At 35.5% G+C, this 19,973-nt stretch overlaps 1 protein-coding gene across 1 annotated transcript in view; it reads right to left on the bottom strand.

The window, feature by feature from the left end:
* Positions 1 to 19,973, bottom strand: part of Dhc98D (Dynein heavy chain at 89D) — a 1,285,966-nt gene that overhangs the window by 884,835 nt on the left and 381,158 nt on the right. Inside the window, exons 22-23 of the mRNA XM_090406627.1 lie at positions 16,331 to 16,564; positions 797 to 919 (exon numbers count right to left, since the gene is read on the bottom strand). Coding sequence (XP_090262753.1) covers positions 797 to 919; positions 16,331 to 16,564 — 357 coding nt within the window. The remainder of the gene's footprint in view (positions 1 to 796; positions 920 to 16,330; positions 16,565 to 19,973) is intronic.

Raw genomic sequence — 19,973 nt, forward strand, 5'->3', positions numbered from 1 at the left:
CTTAAGTAACAGCTGTCCAACATCCCTTTACAGTTGAGCTGCATATTCACAGAACCTACTACACTCTCAGATGTCGTTCATTACATCCACCTCAATTCTGTGGAACAGCATTCCCATGAAGTAGTTCCAAGAGGTACAACCTCTAACTGTTTTAGAAGAGGAATTTCAGAAGATTACTCTGTTGTTGACCCCAGTTCACATATGGCATTTATTTCTCGTAGGCCCTGTTGCCTCTTGAAAATTGGAGTGATATATATCATCATCATGTTAATAATTAAGTTTCCATTATTATTAATCTCCTATCTACAGTTTTCCTCCAAATTAGTCTATTAGTTGTGAGCACTCCAATACTGTCATATCTAACATTTTGTTCTTCTAAGGCACTTCTGACTGAATGAATCAATCAACCTTAGTCTTCCTCTGAGTTTCTTTCCTGGAATCTTGGTATTGAACACCTGTTCTGCTAACTTTTCCTCACCCATTCTATTTAAGTGGCCATACCACCTTAAATTAGCTCTGCTTACACATTCTTGAATGCTGTGATATATATATATATATATATATATATATATATATATATATATTTTTTTTTTTTTTTTTAAATAGTGTTAAACATAACTTTCATAGTTAAGGGAGAAAATGTAATTCACATAATTTATGGCAGTGAAACCTAAGAGAGAATGAAGTCTTCTGCATGAAGGCTAGTTAGTGGTGGTGATGATAAATATTGCTATTTATCATCACCACCACTAACTAGCAATAATAAAAATAACAGGAATAAAAATGAATATATAACCTGAAGAAATGATGAATTAATTTTATCAAATTTTATGGCCTCTTCAGGTAGTTGGGATCGTATATCACCACCAATAAAAATACTTTCCAGATACATCCATTTTCGCTGCACTACCATCCAAACCTACCAAAAGAAGACAAAATATAAATAAAGAAGTACTTTAATTTCATTTAAGCAAATATTGTAAATTAAATAATCAATCAATGAATGATTTTAAATTTAACAATATGCAATCTACCTAATTTTGCATATGTGATCAATCTTCCTTTATAATTAATTTAATTCCACTCTTCACAGCGTTTGAAAGCATTAGACAGTAGACAAAATGGAATTCCATTTTCTCCTTGTCTACTTTCTACTTAATGTGATAATGTTTAGTTGAAAAGATATAAATGACACAAAAACAAAATCTTTGGTATCTTTGCAAAAAGAGTCGAGACCTACCATTAGTTACAATAATGAATGCACAGAGGCTCTGCTTTACCAACAAGCATATCAACGATTAAAAAAACAGCTCTAACTGCATTGGAAAATTAAAAAATTAGTTACATTCTTGAAATTAATTGATTATCAATCAAAAATTTTAGCTATACACTATATAATATGCCATCACACATCTTAACTGCAAAGGATGTACAGATAAGCAATAAAGCAGAGTATATATACATCACCATGCTTCTGTCTGAAAAAAAAAGTGCTAATGTATACATACCTTCAGCAAATTTTAAAGCAGATTATAGTAAAGGTATAAATTTATATTGACTTTTGAATTTTAGCAAGTTGCTGTTGTAACCACTTAACAACCTTCCTAATTTTATCATCATTCATCAAATCCCTGATATGTACCCTCAAGGGGTGTACAGGATACACAAAAAACTTACATCATTACTAACTTCCAATCTACAAATTTCCTCCAAATCAATCTGTTACCTGTCAAGACTCCAACATTATTAGATGTTATATTTTTGTCTTCTAAGGCAATTTTTACTGTATCAGTCCACCTACATCTTGGTCTTCCTCTGGATCTTTTTCCTTCCAATCTGGTAGAGAACACTAGTTTTGCTAATCTTTCCTCTCCCATTCTGTTTAAGCGACCATACCATCTGAGATTAGCTCTGCTCACACATTTCTGGATGCTAACAATGTCAAGTTCTTTCCTAATCTCCTCATTTTTAATATGATGTTTCCATTGATGTCATCTGTTCTAGCCACTAATCTTTCTCACAACTTTCATAGCTGTGGTCTCTGGTCTTTGATCAAGTGTTTTATTTCTAACCCAGCTCTGAGATCCATAAGTTAAAATTGGAATGAACACTGTCTTGTATACAGATAATTTAGTGTTTTCCCTAATTTCTCTCCTATTCCATATAAAATTATTTAGTTGACTTCCTACCATACCAGCTGTGTTGATTCTATTGTCTATTTCCATATTTAATTTACCATCTTCACTAAAAATCGTGCCTAAGTAGCTGAAATGCTTTACTTGTTCTATAGATTCTGCATTCGTGATGCAGTTGATAATTTCAATGCTTCTGCCTATTCTCTTTGTCTTTTTATTGCTGACCTTCATGCCATTACAACAGTTATTCAATTTAGTCAGGGAATCTTGGAGACTTGTACTGGATTTAATTAGAAATATAACATAATTCGCATAAAGTTAAGAGCTGAGATTAACATCTCCAGTTTTGATATCAAGTTTAATACTGCTTTCCTTCATAATATGATCCATATAGATAATGAATAACAGAGGGGATAATAATAATAATAATAATAATTATTATTATTATTATTATTATTATGTAATGCCTCCAGGGAATCCAAAGACTCATCGAGGGAGAGTGTGCCAACAGCATCAAACGATTGAGCCCCTTCCAACTGCTAACCACGCTCAAACTTGCTTAACTTTTTGCGAGCCATTAGGAGCAGAGGCTCTACCAATCGACCAACCTTTGCTGGTAAGGTTGGTAAAGACTATGTATTGCTTGATATAATGCCCCATTGACACCACATAACTGTAACATTTTGAACGTGGTAGTCGTGTTGAATTGTGCTGGAAAACGTGTTTTTAAATTTAAGTATAGTGTGCCTTTTTGTTTCAAATTGTGCTGCAGTTGCCAGGTTGGATACAGGCGTCCTTCAGTGGTGTTATTATTTAGAACTCTGTTGTATATATTGTGTTTTCGCTGCTGTTTGTTTCACTACTTCAGCGACTAACGATGGCATCCAACAAGAAACATACGTCAGTGGCTCGGAGGACTTCTATACGAAAGTCTGGTTCTGCCTTGGATTTTTCACAGTGGATGCTTTGCGGAAACTGTTATATGTATGCACTGAGGAATGTGAAGGATCTGTGAACCGTATGGCTAAATGAGAAGAATGAAAATATCGATGAATGTGAGAAGTGTCGGGATAGGCTGGAGCAATTAGGAATGAAGATGATGTTGGGACCACAGTGGATGAACTTTGGCAGACTTCAAAAAAATGAAAAGTGACCTTCATCTTTTGCAAGTGGAATTGGAAGTGCTCGGTAAGGGGGATCTGGAAATTAAAACCGAGTTAAATGGGTTCAATAGAGAGAGATTAGGATTATGGAGATTACTCTAGTTGAAGTAACTAGAACAAGATTAAGTATGGGAGAGTCTTTGGTGATTGATGAAGAAACAAATAGTATGGGAGTGATTGGGAGTCAATAGAATGAAAGCACAAGACGTCTAGACGAAACGAGATGTCATGAGAGTGAGGGAGTAAGTAAACGAGCATTGAATAATGAAAATGGGAGAGTCGTGCTGAATAGCGTAGAAAATGTGACCATGAGTGACTCTTGTTTGGACTTGAATGAAGTTATGAGTGGTAAAATATATGGTGATTCTATGATTAAGGGTATGGAGAGTGGTATGCCTGAGGAGTGCTTGGCTGGTGGAACAACAGAGAGAATGGCTCTAGAAATAAAGAGAGGGCTGGCTTCTTTGGTGCATCAATCCGAAAATTGGTAAATATAGCAGCACATCACAACATCCTGTCTTGTGACTTCCTTTTTATCTCTTCATAACTCTTAGTGCCAGTTAGCATCATTATGTTATTTATATATGAAATTCTTGGTCTGCCTCGTGGCCTCTTTTCTTCTACAGTCCCCTCCATTATTTCTGTAATTAGTCCCCCATGCTTCAAATGGTGTCCAATTAGGCTTTTTTTCTCTTATTGATGTATTTCATTAATAACCGCTCTTCATGAACTATATTCAGAACTTCTTCATTACTTTTCTTTTCTGTCCAACTAATTTTCATCATCTTTCTCCAGCACCAAATTTCAAATGCCTCCAACTTTTTCATGTCTTGTTTTGTTAGAGTCCAGGCCTCACAACCATATAATGCAATGCTCCATATGTCACCAGCCTTTTTTTGAGCTGGATGCTAAGTCCTTTACTGGTAAAAATGTTTCTTCTGTTATAGAATGCTTTTCTGGCTAGGATTATTCGTGCTTTAATATCTGATTGGTTTCTTCCATCTTCTGTGATAAGACTTCCAAGATATTTAAAAGAGGATACCTGTTGTAGTAGGTTATTATTTATTTCCAGGTTTATTTTCATTGGATTTGCTTTACTTGTAATTAATAATTTTGTTTTCTTATAATTAATTTTTAGGCTGTACTGTGTGAAGATTTCTTCCATCTTTATTAGGGTGACTTTGTTTGTTTTCATTATCAGCTAAAACTGCTATATCATCCACAAACTATAGTCAGTTAATATCAATTCCATTTATCTTAGTTCTGGTTTCTATTAGTTCTTTCAGTTTATTTATTGCATCTTCAATGTACAGATTAAACAATATGGGTGAAAGAGAGCACCCCTGTCTTACAGCTCTACTTATTTTTGCTATTGCGGTTTTTGTTGTATTGCTGGCTGCTTCTATTAGGGTTTCCTGATGCTTGTAAAGATTAAATATGCACCTTCTATCTCTCCAATCTACCTTTATTGTTTTTAGGAGGTAAAACATTTGATTCCAGTCAACACTATCGAAGGCTTTCTCCAAGTCAAGAAAGACTATCAGAGTATTTTGATTCTTCTCCAATGTTCATTCAATAACTGTTCTTAGAGCTAGAATCGCTTCTCTTGTCCCCTGCTGTTTCCTGAATCCAAACTGGTCATTGCCAACAAATTCTTCAACCTTCTTTGTTAGTCTTTTTTGTATAATTTTGAGTAATATTTTCGAAGCATGCGATATTAAGCTTATTGTTCAATGATTTTCACACTTGTTTGCATTATTTACTTTAGGAATGGGTATGATAGAGCATTGTGTAAAATCTTTGGGGATGATCCCTGTTTCATAAATATCCTTTATGATCTTGAAAAGGTATGACTTAGTTATGTTTCCTGAGTATTTTATTAATTCTGAGGGGATGTTATCAGTGCCTGGTGCCTTGTTGGCTGACAATTCATTCAGTGCCCATTCAAATTCATCTTTTAATATAGTTGGACCAATTTCTTCCATATCAAGTCTTGTTTCATCTTCTATAGCCTTGGCATCTAGATCTTTTCTACTATATAGATCTTCTAAGTACTTCCATCTTTCCAAAATTTCTTCCTTATCTATAAGTATGTTCCCCTGTTTATTTTTGATAATTGTACTTCGTGTCTCGTTTTGCTGGCTTATTCCTTTTATAATGTTATAAGCTTTATCGATTCTTCCAGTCTTTGTTAGATCTTCTATTTCTTTACATTTCTCTGTAAACCATTGTTCTTTTGCTTCTTTACACTTTCTATTTATCATATTTTTTTATATGTTTATATTTCTCTTTGCTTTCTTCCTTTAGGGAGGTTTTGTATTTTCTTCTTTCATCTATTAGATCTAGAATGTCCTGCGTGATCCATGGTTTTTTATTTGCTTCTTCCTTAATCCTATGCAGTCACTGGGGGCCTTGATGATTGTATCCTTCAAATGAGTCCATTTTTCATCTATGTTTTTCTTTTCCCTCTCTCCAGTTTTAATACTTTCATCAGTTTGCTGTTTATAGTTTCTATGGTTTTCCTCTGTTTTCAGGTTACTTATGTTCCATTTGGGCCTTTTCCTTGGTTGTGACAACTTTTTAAATTTCAGATTACATTTCAATAAAACCAAATTATGGTCACTATCAACATCAGCTCCCAGGTAACTGTTGCATGATTTTACTTGATTTTTAAATCTATTTCTTGTCATAATATAATCTATTTGGTACCTTCCTATATCATTCCCTGGCATTTTCAAAGTATACCTTCTTCTGTTTGGTACCTCATACCAGGTATTATTACTGATCAGATTGAATTGGTGGCAGAACTCCAAAAGTCTATCTCCTCTTTCGTTTTGACATCCAAGTCCATACTTTCCCAGCTCTCTACCATCTTTGCCTTCACCAATGACTGCATTCCAATCCCCCATGACAATAAGATTATCTTCTTTCTTGGTCAGTTTGATTAGATTCTCAATATCTACATATACTCTCTCAACTTCACCATCACTGTGGTTGCTAGTAGGCATGTAAGCTTGTATTATTATAATATTTGTTGGTTTTACTTCTATAGGGTGTCCCAAAATTCACGCAAGATTTAAATTTACCGCCATTTGGGCGATAAAGTGTTGCCAACGAGAAAAAAAAGACAGCATGACAGCTGACAGTTCAGGGTTATTAAAAATGGAGCGCTACACGAAAGAACAATGCATTTTCATTGTTGAGCAATATTTTAAAAATAATGAAGGTTTGGCAGCTACAGTTCGCAATTTTCGTACAAAATATGGTTGGAATAGTGATTTAATTTCATTAACTGTGAAAAGATTAATTAAAAAATTCAAGGAAACTGGATCAATTAGTGATCTTATACACTCTGGCCGTCCTTCAACAAGTCGTTCAACAGAAAACATTGACGCAGTTCGTGAGAGTGTTGCTGAAAGCCCAGGAACATCAATTCGGCACCGTGGTCTTGAATTGGGCATTTTGAGAAGCTCTCTACAGCGTATTCTCATGAAAGATTTGCATCTTTATGCTTACAAAGTTCAATTGACTCAAGAACTGAAGCCTACTGACCACACACAGTGAAGAGAGTTCGTTGAATGGATTATGGAACAACGAGTGGATGCTTATTTTTCGAACAAAATCATCTTCAGCAATGAGGCTCATTTTCATCTTGATGGCTTCGTTAATCGACAAAATTGTCGCATTTGGGGTTCAGAAAATCCACGAGTGATTGGTGAGAAACAAATGCATCCACAATGTGTCACTGTTTGGTGCGGGTTTTGGGCTGGAGGCATCATCGGTCCATTCTTCTTCAAAAATGCGGCTGGTAAGACAATAATAGTTAATGGTGCTCACTATCGTGACATGATAATCCAGTTTTTTGTGCCTAAATTGCAAGATATGGATGTAGAATTTCCCATTCCTTATTGAGAACCACCGCGACTCCATTTTTTGCTGTCTCATCACCTGAATAAATGATTCTGTAATCACCACTCCAAAAGTCTCCAGTTCCAGTCCATCTCATTTCACTAATTCCTAATATGGCTATTTTTAATCTATCCATTTCTCTCTTCCAATTTTCCAATTTGTAGGAGGGTTCTCACATTCCACGTCCCAATGAATGTACAAGGATTTCGCTGGTTTATGACCTGGGAAGCCTTGCTTCTTCCCCTGCTGTGCACAAGTATTGAGTCATTGTGCACTTTACTATCTTTACTATCTCTAAGTGGTAGTATAAATTGGGTAGCAAAGGATTTAAGAACATTGTTAGATATCGTGAAAAAGAAAAGTGTCAATGGGAGGATAGTGTGTGTGCTGCCTCGTTTTGACAATTATGAGTTAAGTAGATGAGCAATGATAATGAATGATATGATTGCAAGAATGTGCAAAAAAAGAGGTCTGGAATTTGTTGATGTGTAGAGTGTTTGAAGGCAAAAGACAGCTGTATGCAAGAGATGGGGTTGCATCTGAACATGGAAGGTCATAAGCAATTGAAGAATTATTAAAACACTTAAGGAAATAAACAGCATAGTTAAGGATATAAATTAAATTATACTTTAATAAATATTTTCCGATATTTCGGGCAACGTCACGTTGCCATCTTCTAAAGGAACTTACAAAAAAAGGCATATGCACGTAGGCACTACAAACACAGAAACTGGGAATGAAATTCTCCAAAGCTCAACCAATTTGGTTGTATGCGACTGCCCCAAATTTGGGAGGCTTACATCAGCAGACCTTCTGCCCAATGGCCAAGAACACCTACTTAGCCCGCTAGAGAGCACCATCAGGACTTTTAGGAGAACAATAGATTCATCTCTTCATTCCCAGTTACTGTGTTTGTAGTGCCTACGTGCACGTGCCTTTTTTTGTAAGTTCCTTTAGAAGATGGCAACGTGACGTTGGCGAAATATCGGAAAATATTTATTAAAGTATAATTTAATTTATATCCTTAACTACGTTGTTCATTTCCTTAAGTGTTTTAATAATGCATAACCAATGTATAAGCCTGTCTACGAGAAGCAACTGAAGAAGTTACTGTTTTCTGAACAAGTTGAAGTAATTGGGCAGGGAAACTAAAATTGAAAAGGTTGAGTGTAAGAGGAAGAAACTTAAGCAGTGATTGAATAATCGTTGACCCTTATTCATGGAATAAACTGAAGAATAGAGGGGATAAAAATCAGCATGGGACTACTGAAAGTAGTGTCATGTATATCAGTTTTAAAGTTGGTACAAGAACTAAAGGGAATCTGCAATTTTTGTTTACAAATGCAAGAAGCATTTGAAATAAGAGAGAAGAATTGTTTCAAGGATACTTGTGACATAAGACTGAATGATATAATGAAATATTTGATTAAATAAAAATCTTTCTTGTGATTACATGATTATATCATTAAGAAAGAGGAATTTTTGGCATTAGTCAATTCAATCTCACCAAAAGTTGTAGGCATTAGTGAAACTTGGCTGTCAGCAGAAGATGTGGTCACTGGAATTGAATGTGATGAGTACAGTATTTTTAGGGAGGATAGAGAAGATAGCATTGGGGAGAATTACTGTTGATGATAGCTGATGAGTTACAGCCAAAAAAAGTAGTATATCAAGATGATAGATATGTGAATGATAGTACATTTGAGGCGGTCTGGTGTGAAATAGTGACCAATGCAACCAAATATACAGTTGGTTGCTGCTATAGGCCAGAGGGTATGGGGGTGATATTGAATTCATGCATCAGCAAATTAGTGCAATGAGTGCAGGGTTAGTGATTATTATATGGGATTTTAATTATGGTAACATCAATTGGAAAGAGGACATATCAAGTGGCAAAAAGAAAATGGAATTCATACATCTTCTGCGAGATAATTACTTGAAACAGAACATAACCGAAGGGACACATGGTGTGAGAGTGTTGAACCTGGTCATTGGTTCAGAGGATATATGCAAAAGTAAGGTTTCATCGTTACCTCCAATTGATGAGAGCGATATTGACTTAGGAGGTTGCAAAAATTGTGGATTTCTGTCTTAAGAAGGGGGTATATACGGAACTACAGGTTAGGCAATTATAAAGCTTCGGAGTGAGCTTGCAGCAGTCCCATGACAGAACATATTGCAGGGGAAAGATGTTAGCAGTGCATGGGATAAAATCAGCGGGTATCTGAAGAAGGCAATATTAGATTGTGTCCCCATGGTCAGGAAGACAAACAAGGTAGGCATTAGATGGATGAGTAGTAGTATAAAGCTTGATCTGCAAAAAAAGGAAAATGCTATGGAGAATTTACAAGGAGGAAAGGCAATCAGTACACCCATGAGCAGCGGAAGGCTGAGCAGAAATCCAACAGGTATTTGGCATTATTATTAGCTTTGCTCTTTTCTCCAAATTTTCCCAAAATATTTTTGTATGTCTCACAATCATTTCCTACTCTGCTATTTAGATCCCCAACAAAGACCAACTTTTCATTTTTCATTGTGTCAGTTGCTTTCTCTAAAATCTCAAAAAATTCCTCCACTTCTACCTTAGTAGAACCTTCTGTGTGACCATAGGCAAAAATAAGTGTCTTTGTCCAGTTCCCCCCTTCTGATATTTGCCTACATCACTCTACTTGATATTGCCTGCAATTATTATTATTATTATTATGTGACACCTCCAAGGAGTCCAAAGACTCATTGAGGGAGAGTGTGCCAACAGCATTGAATGATTGCTGTTGGCACACCTTCCAACTACTGATTCCGCTCAAACTTGCTTAACTTTTTTCGAGCCATTAGTAGCAGAGGTTCTACCAATCGATCAAAGAAGATTAGCCTCATATTTAGTGTTGAATACTATAGCTACTTCTTTTTTTCTTTAATTGTCATTGCCTGAATATAATATTTTGTATTTATTGCTCAGAAAGTTCTCACCAGTTTTGTCTTTTTTTTTTGTTTCAGTCACCCCTATTACGTCGATCTGGTACTTATCCAATTCCTGCTAGCTCAATTTCTTTGACATTCAGGCTTCTTATGTTGATAGTACTGATCTTGAATTCGAATTTTATTCATGTATTTAAAAGATATATATTTTTAATTTGCTGCTTCAAAGGATTATTATTATTATTATTACAGGTATCTCCATGGAGCCAGTAGACTCATTGTGGGAGACCCAAACTATCAAAACAATATCTATCATATCTCTTCTTGAATTCAATTACAGACGAAGAACTCACAACTGAGTCAGGCAATGCATTCCACTCATTCACCACCCTCCAGGTGAAAAACTTCATTCTCACACCCTTGTTAACCACACTTTCCCTTAATTTCCAGGAATGACCTCTTGTTCTGCCATCACTATCACAGCTGAAGCATTTCCCCTGCATCAAGCTTATAAAAACCTTTTAGTAATTTAAATGTTTCTATCATATCCCCTCTTCTCTGCCTTTCAGAGGAGTATTGTGAACAGACGTCATTGTAGTCTCAATCAACCATATCCATCCATATCCATCATACTAAACCTTAAAGTAACTCCACTCAGCATTCACAATATACTCTCGCAATGCATTTCCCTTTCTCACCATGTTCCCTACATGTACAATATCTACTCTAAATTCCTTGTTCACCATATCCTCATAATACCTGCAGGTATTGCTTCTTACAATGACCCTTCACATCTCAGGACAATTGACATCATATTAATCTCATCCCTTATAAATAAGAGTCTCTATCATTTCACCTCTTTTTCTGTCTATTCACTAAATTCTGAAATTTAAGTTTCCTTTTCTCAACCTCTCCATATAACTAACATTCTTGTATTCAGAAATTACCTTACTTGTTCATCTCTGGATCCTTCCAGAATTTCCTAATCACAATGAAAACCTACTCAACAAAATCTATACATAATAGTTCAAGTATAGTATGATCAAGATTTTGTGCAATGGTGCAAAGCTTTACCAACAAAGTGCAAGTGTACTTTTTTTGTAACATAGCGCAAAAAAAAGTGCATGTTCCATTTCTCGTTAAAAGAATAACCCTACTCACCTATGCAAGATAAAAGTCTATTATTATTATTCAGGATCCCCATGGAGTCAATGTAAGTTTATCTTAGACAACATAAAGTCTATCACAATACTGTTTAAACCCATTTGTTTTCTGCACATGCACCACCTTTGTTAGTTTTTTTTTTAAAGGCAATCGAATTACTGAAAAAAAAAAAAAAACCTTCCCATAACAAATCTATGCAGACCTGCACACATAATATTACCCTTCATTTGCCATATTTTGAATAGATTCTCTCAGTATTTTGTATTTTCTCCAAAATCTTAACAACTATAGAAGAAATACAAACTGGTCCATAGTTTGATCCAACCACCCTTATGCAATCACACTATGCTGTTCTCCTTCAAGAGGAACTTTCCTAAGCTAGGGCCTTCAATGAATAGTGAGGTCAAAAGAGCTGTCAGCACATCCACTTAAAACAGGTGGTAAAATGTGATCCAGTCCCACTGGCCTATTGACTTCCAGAGTTAATAAGGCTGTGAGAAGAATGTATTCAAAATTCATTATCCTCGTGAACGTCTAAATCTTGGTTCCTCCCCATTCTTCATGTAATATCTGTTTTTCTACAATGATATACTCCAATAAAGTCATCATTAAACAGCTTCACTATTTTATCTGCATTGGTCAGTTCACTCCCATTACCAATCTAACAATACCATTCTTATACAATTTCTCCTCCTACTGGCCATGAATGAAATCCTCAGGATTTTCCTTGGATCACTGGTCTAATCCCTTCTTGTATTCCCATTTTGTCATCTTTACTTATACTTCTCTTAGCACTTTCCTGCCTTGAATTTTATAATCCTCCTGCAACTTCTCTCCACCCCTCTTTTACTTTTCTTCATAACCTTTTTAATCCCTTTTTCATCAGTCATCAACTTTATACCAAAACATGTTATCTTTTCCAACCTGCCACTGCCACTAATAAATATATCTTCACTTCTCATGCACCAATAATATCTCTTCATTCTCAATTCTTCTACCCTGGGAACTGCTCCAAGATGATTTCTCAGATTACTACTGTATAATCACAAATCCTATATTTCCATATAGATTCTTTTCTCCTTGATAATTCTGCATGTCTATTCAGCCTCCAAGTTAAGACTACTTGGACACTCTCACCAACTACAGGGCAATGACAACAACTCTGTTAAAATTACATCTGATGAAATGATCAAATCCAACTCTCAAATTAAACTTGCCAAGAAATCATATTCTTATTTTATCCATTGTCCAAGTGTAAACAAATAAAGTTTGTGCATGAAGTATCTTCACGACTAGACTGCTTATATATAAATGCTGATGACTTCACATCCATTGCCTTAGTATTCCCATAATGCCAAGCACACATCCTTTTAGATGTTTATAAGGCAATGAATTATAGGAAAGGGTCACTACCCAGATCAGTTTCTATCTTTATTGGGGTCTCATCAGTGGGAGTGAAACCCAGAAGAGATACCAAGTCTGAATTAATGCAAATTAATTCATATGTTTCCCATGTACAAGCAGTAAAAAGATGCATCACCTTATTATTAAAATTTTAATAATAATAACAGTCATATTAATAATAATAATAAACAATTATGCAGATCATTTGATTGTTACATCACCAAGTTCAGTGAATTCTACACAGCAGCAGTGAATGAAAATTGAGATCTGGAGGTAATGGTTGTCACATGTTTGAAATTTGGAAAGCACTCTGCTGCTACCATAAGAAATACACTAACAATTAGACATAAGGAAGTTCATACCACTGTTCCATGAAACAGTCAGAGCACACATGGACTATACTGCAAAATTTGGTCACCTGGTTTTCGTTATAATGAGGGAACTGTAATAGAGATTCAAGAAATGAATGACTACTAAGACAATATACAAATTCTGGAATGCTGGTAATCCACTAAACTTTGAAATGTAAATTTCAAAGTTTTGTGGATGAGCAGAACAGATGTGACAGAAATGTTTAAGTTGGTAATGAGAGTTTACAAGATTAATAAAGAGGAAATTATATGTATATTAATAATGATATTAATGATATTAAGAATGTGATATTATCAGTGGAAGATGTATAATTAGGAGTTTAGTGAACAAAAGAGTGAATCATTTACATGAAAACTGGTGGACAAGTGGAATGCACTGTTGGGATGTGTGGTGAATGCCAAAAATTTGAATAAGTTTGACTCAGTATGATGCACATGAAGGAGTTGATTTTAAGAATGTGTAAAAAATGCCTAAGTTAGTATCACTGGTATAATGACAGTGGTAGGCCTAAGGGCTATTGCACTTTATGTAGACCAAAGCTGGGAGCATTCGGAACAAATGGGAGAAGTTTTTGGCATTGGTTAGTTCATCCTGGCAAAAGATCATATAGTTAGTGGGAGAGAATGTGAAGGGTGCAGCGTTTTCAAGGAGGAGAGAGAAAAAAGAATGGGGGGGGAGAAGTATTATTGATGATAGTCAATGAACTACAACTAAAGAGAGTAGAAGTTCAACTGCAGGCCAGTGAAAATAGCACATTTCAGGCAATGTGGTGTGAGATAGTGGCCAACAGAACAAATTATGCAATTGGTTGCTTCTGTGGACCAGGAGATGTAAAGGATTATGGAAACAGTATGAATTAGCAAATAAGCTTAATGAGTAGAGGGTGAGTAATTATTATGGGGAACTTCAACTATGGGAACACAGATTGGAAGGAAGAAAGATCACATAGCTGGAAGGAAATGTAATTTAAGCAGTTATTAAGGGATAATTACTTGAGACAGCATGTGAGGTACTAGGGGTTGGAGAGTACTAGATCTAGTAATTGCATCAGAGAACTTGTCTGTAACCAATATCACCACACTATAACCAACTGGAGAGGGTGATCATATGGTCTCGACCTGGGACTTGACTAAATGTGTGGAAGTTTCAGCTAATAGGAAATATATATGGAATTACAGGTCTGATAAGTATGGCAAACTTAGGAGATTGTTTGGATCATTTCACTTGCCATGGCATATGAAACTGCAAGTGCTGGGTATTGACAGTGCATGGGAAGTTTGATGAGATTGCATACCTAGAGTCAGGAGAATAAATCGAGTGGCAGTTAAATATATGACTATGATCATTAAGCAGGAGCTATAAAAACAGAAAAGTTTGGGGAAGGAATTCAAGGCAGAAAAGTGATCAGCAGGCACATGAGCAGTAAAAGCACAGGCCAGAAGGATAACCAGTGTGGTAAGAGAAAGGCAAAAGCAAGGTATGAAAGAACGTTAGTAGTACAGGCCAAAAATAATGCCAAACAGTCCTTTCAGTATACTACAAATATAAGGAAGATTGTATAAGGGCAGAATGATTTTAATGAATGTCGATTGTAGGGAAGTAACTGAATCAGACAAAATAGTGGAATTACTAAATGAACACTTTGCAAGAGTATATCATCCAGGTTGAGATTTCAGTAACAAGAGAGGCAAAGGCTTATATGGAAACTGAGATAAATGTACATAGCATATTACAAAACCTTGATGTGAATACAGCTATGGGATTAGATGGTATGCCAGCACACATTTTACAAGAAGGTGCTAGGGAATTAGCAGTGGCTTTGACCACATTGTTAAGTCTTGATTCTGGGTTAGTCCCATGGTGTTAAGATAGGAAAACAGTTTCATAAAGAAGATTTGAAGACTGATGTAGCAAATTATTGACCTATCAGCATATCGGGAGTCATAGTCAAGGTATGGAAGAGTTGGTCAAGAGTAAAATACAGGAAGAGATAGACAGAGAAATGGTCTACTATATGGGGCAACATGGTTTTGTGAAGGATAGGTCATGCCTCAGTAACTTGTTCACATTTTATAATACTGTAACAGCATACTGTTCAACTTCGCATAGGGTTTTGACAGGATACCAAACTGAATTCTAATGAATAAACTGCAACATATGGAAATGGATATAAAGTTAGTGAAGTGGATAAGAGGGTGATTGATGGAGACATAGCATACAGTAGTTTATTGATGAGTAGAGTCCAGTAGAAGGCCTGTGAGTGGTGGCACGCCACAGGGCTTTGCTCATGGATCGCTACCATTTAATTTGTATATTAATGATACAGGAAAGGATCCAAGAGGAATTATTTATTTGTTTGCCAATGATATAAAATTGGGTAGAGCAATAGTTAATAAAATTGATGTTAAAATTTTGCAGGATAATTTGGATATACTGGAAGTCTGTGCAAAGGAGAATGGAAGTCAGTTCAATGTGGCAAAGTGTAAGGTTATGCATTTTGGGATGAAAAGATTACCAGCTGTGTACCACATTGATGGAACTGTACTCCAGGAAATTGATGAACTAGGGATTTTGGGGTGTTAGTGGATAGGGAATTAAAGTTTAGAGGGCATACGGCAAAAGTGGCTAAAGCAGCTCATCAGATTAATTGGTTACTGAAGAATACCCTGACAAGCAGAGACAAGGCAGGTTATTATACCTCTTTATATAGCCTTGGTAAGACTCCATTTGGACTACTGTGCACATATCTGGTCACCTGGGTTTCTTGGGGATGAGGAGGAGGAGGTAGAGAGGATCCAGAGGTGAGTGACCAAGACGGTAGCAGGTCTATGGAATGAACCTTATGACAACAGTTTGAAGATTTGCGGGTTACAGAAATTGGTTGAGAGGTGGATAAGGGGCAATATGACTGAGACATACAAATTACTGAAGGAATTTTACAAGATTAATACATAGCATATTACAAGTACAGGTCTGGTGATGGGAGAACTAGGAGCCATCCATGGAAACTGAGCAAGAATGTAGTTAGCAAGGGTGTCAGAATTAGATTTTTTGATTGGAGAGTGGTGAATGTGTGGAATTTGCCTGAGTCTGTTGTGGATGCCACGACAGTGGATAAATTCAAAGCAAAGTTTGATAGATACTGCACATTAGATAGTGCCTGGCAAGATGTCTAAGGATTCCATGCAGGTGACCATATAACAATAAGCAATGCAGTTGTACAAACTGCATTAATGCATGTAACATATAGAATTCTAATATACTAACTTCTAGTACTTCACTTATGTGTGAAAGAATTTTTTCCCATTTCTGCACTTCTGGTAAGAAAGGTCCAATAAATCGTGAAGCAGACATACTTTGAAGATTCATTGCATTGTCATCTAAAACAAGAAGTATTTCATCTACAGAAGTCAGTACATAACCTCTATCCTCTGATCCCTTTTTGTATTTTGATACTTGAAATTTCATAGTATCCCAGGTATCAGTAATTTCTTTAACAGCCTAGGTAAGAAATGAAAGCATTATAAATAAACAATAAACTAGTACATCATATATATATAATGAAGAATATATATATATATATATATAAATATCTACATACATATAGACACACATACACACAATACACAACTGAAAAATTATTTAAATGACATTACTTATTATCCTTTATTTCAAAAATAAAAATATGGAATAAAGAAATCATTAGGTGAGAACCAAACACTTCTCACCTAATGTACAAATTCCACCTTCATGTGAATAGTTAGTTGGTATCAACTGCATACTGAACAAGTGTGGACAGGCTGGCAATTTGAGATTTAGCTAACCAAATTGTACTCTGTAGTAGCTTAAATTACAAATACCTATGCTATGATGGCACAAGATAAAGCACAAGATGGCACAAGAAATATCATGCTGGCTGGGGCATTGCCCAGGCCAGCATGAGTAAATTTCCTCATGAATAGGAAGAAGGGGGGGGGGGTATGATTGAGACATATAAGCTATAAATTATATATTTAGTTTAATCCTTTATCTGAGTGTAAGCAAACAAAGTTTGCACCTGAAGTATCTTCAGGACTGGGGCAACTCATGGCAAAGGTGGACTAAGTTCTGATCACTTTCTTTAATATCCCATAATGCAAAGCACATTTCCTTGCAGACATGTATAATGCTATGCATTATGGGAAGGGTCACTACCCAGAACAGTTTCGACCTTTATTGAGGTCTCTTCAGTGGGAGACAGACCCAGAGGTGATACCAAGGTTGAAGCAATGCAGAACTCATATTTACATATGCCAGTTGCCAAAAGGTGTCACACCTTATTTTTAAATTACTCTGGATTAGAGAAAGATGTTGGAAATTTTTTCCACTTGGTTAGACTATAAATTATATATTTAGTTTAATCCTTTATCCAAGTGTAAGCAAACAAAGTTTGTGCCTGAAGTATCTTCAGAACTGGGGCAACTCATTGCAAAGGTAGACTTAGTTCTGATCACTTTCTTTCACTTGTCTAACCAAGTGAAAAAAGCATCCAACATCTTTCTCTAATCCAGAGTAATTTAATAATAATAAGGTCTTTTGGCAACTAGCATATGGAAATATGAGTCTGCATTGCTTCAACCTTGGTATCACTTCTGGGTCCGGTTCACACTGAAGAGACCTCAATAAAGGTTGAAACTGGTCTGGGTAGTGACCCTTACCATAATACATAGCACTATACATGTCTGCAAGGAGATGTGCTTTGCATTATGGGAGACTAAGGAAAGTGATCAGAACTTAGTCCACCTTTGCCATGAGTTGCCCCAGTCCTGAAGATACTTCAGACACAAACTTTGTTTGCTAACACTTGGATAAAGGATTAAACTAAATATATAATTTAGAGTCTAACCAAGTGAAAAAAACTTCCAATATATAAGCTAGTCAGGGATTGTTATCAGGTTGACATGGAAGAGAATTTTCATAGATTGGTAGAGGGAGGTAAAACAAGAGGCCATTGCTGGAAAATGTATAAGGAGGGTGTGAGTAGAGGAGTGAGGAGAAAATTCTTGGCATGGAGAGTGGTTGAGGAGTGAAATGCATTGCCTGAGTGTGTTGTGAATGTAGACCCATTGAATCAGTTAGGCACAGTTGGATGAGCACTGTGTATGATAGTGTATACCTACCTGTTGAGTCTCTGACTCCATGGATGTCAGATGTTAATAATAAAAATAATAATATAAAGTGTATTAATGGAAAAGAAATCAAACTTGCGGAAGAACTGGAAAAGTATAGCATGGATATATTTGGCATTACTGAGTTGATACTAAATACTAAATATAGGATGTTATATTCACGCAATTACAATCAAGGAAAGGAAGGAGCAGCAATACCTCTCCAGTTGGTGAGAGTAACCACAAAGTGATTACCTGGGTGGTTGCCAGCAATGTGAGGACCTTTATGAGAAAAGAGTATATGTGGTGTTAAACTGTGAATGAAATTATTATGTATATTTTGTTCTTCATTCACATTTAACATAACCTATCATATATTAAGCATGACTTGTTTAAAAATTATTTGTTAATCCCTTGCTTAAGAATTATTTTTCATGTATTATTCCTGAATTTCATCAGCTATTATTTGATTAAATAATTTTAATGTATATTTTACTATTGAAAGGACCCAGTGATAAATATCATTTATCTTATTTATTTTATTCCTTCAATAATATTATGAGAAATTATATGTATATGAGTGGTAATATAAGAGAAGGAGGAGAGAGTAAAGTCAGAAGTGGCATTAATAGGGATTTGGTGCCGTATTTGGATAATTAAAGGACTGGAAGGTTAATGAAGGATTCAGAATAGATCCAGTTAGCTTAGAATTACTACTTATTTCTATATTGCTTTTAGGAAGAATTGTACGGAGCTTAATTTGTTGTGAAGTGGTAAACAAGGATATCAATCTGCCCTATAGTTGCCGTCGAGAATTGTGAAGCAAGACAAATAATAATCTAGTTATGACCTTGAAGAATTCTTTTTAAATGTATTCCATAGGTGTAATAAATATAATTTGAAGATGTGCTCACATTAAATCCAACGTGCTGAAGATTAATTCCGGTAAGGACAGTCATATTTTATTTGTTTCTGTGTATGAAGACTTGAGTGATAGTTCCATTTTGCTCATTCTAACATTTACTGTGGCATATCGCCAAAGTTAGAAGTTAAAAATAATTTGCCTTGAAATAATATCTGTCGTGTTTAATGATATGATAAGTGCCAACTGAGAGTTAAGTGTGGAGTATAACTGAGAAATATGAGCAAACTAATTAAACAAGAAATTCTGTTGTATTAATCTGAGTAAGGAATCTTGTAATTGAGAAAACTGTGAAACTTGCATGTGAAGATTTTGAAGACTGAATTAATATGAATGATTTGACCCAATGTACTAACTTAATTGTAATGTCTCATTTTAGAAGTGGAATTCATGTATTTGTCATATAACCTTATATTAAATGTTTTGTTTTATTAATTTCAATGCCATGTTTGCCTGATTCTTTTTTATTGCACCGTTCATAAATAATTCGAATCTAGCGGGAGCCTCAAATGAAACAAATGAATTCGGCCTGAGTGAGTAAGGAGACTGCTAATTTAATTGAAAATTGATTCTACTATTTTATATAGACTAATCTAAATATAGGGTGGTGCAGTACAAATATAAATTTCTCTATATTTGTATTAGTGATCAATTGGCAATTAATAGATTTTATTAATAAGAGTACGTTACAACAAAATGACGGATTCGAAACTAGGATGTACGTTCCAACAGTGGAACTAGACAGCTGGTGATCATGAGGAGCTGATGAAACAGCTTGCAGGTGTAGCATAGCATGGAATGAGGAGTTAGCTGGAATGGAGATCAATGCAGCTTGGGGGAT

The sequence above is a fragment of the Typopeltis vanoorti genome, chromosome 16 (assembly GCF_054136105.1).
Source record: "Typopeltis vanoorti isolate ZY-2024b chromosome 16, IOZ_Tvanoo_1.0, whole genome shotgun sequence".
Lineage (NCBI taxonomy): Eukaryota > Metazoa > Arthropoda > Arachnida > Uropygi > Thelyphonidae > Typopeltis > Typopeltis vanoorti.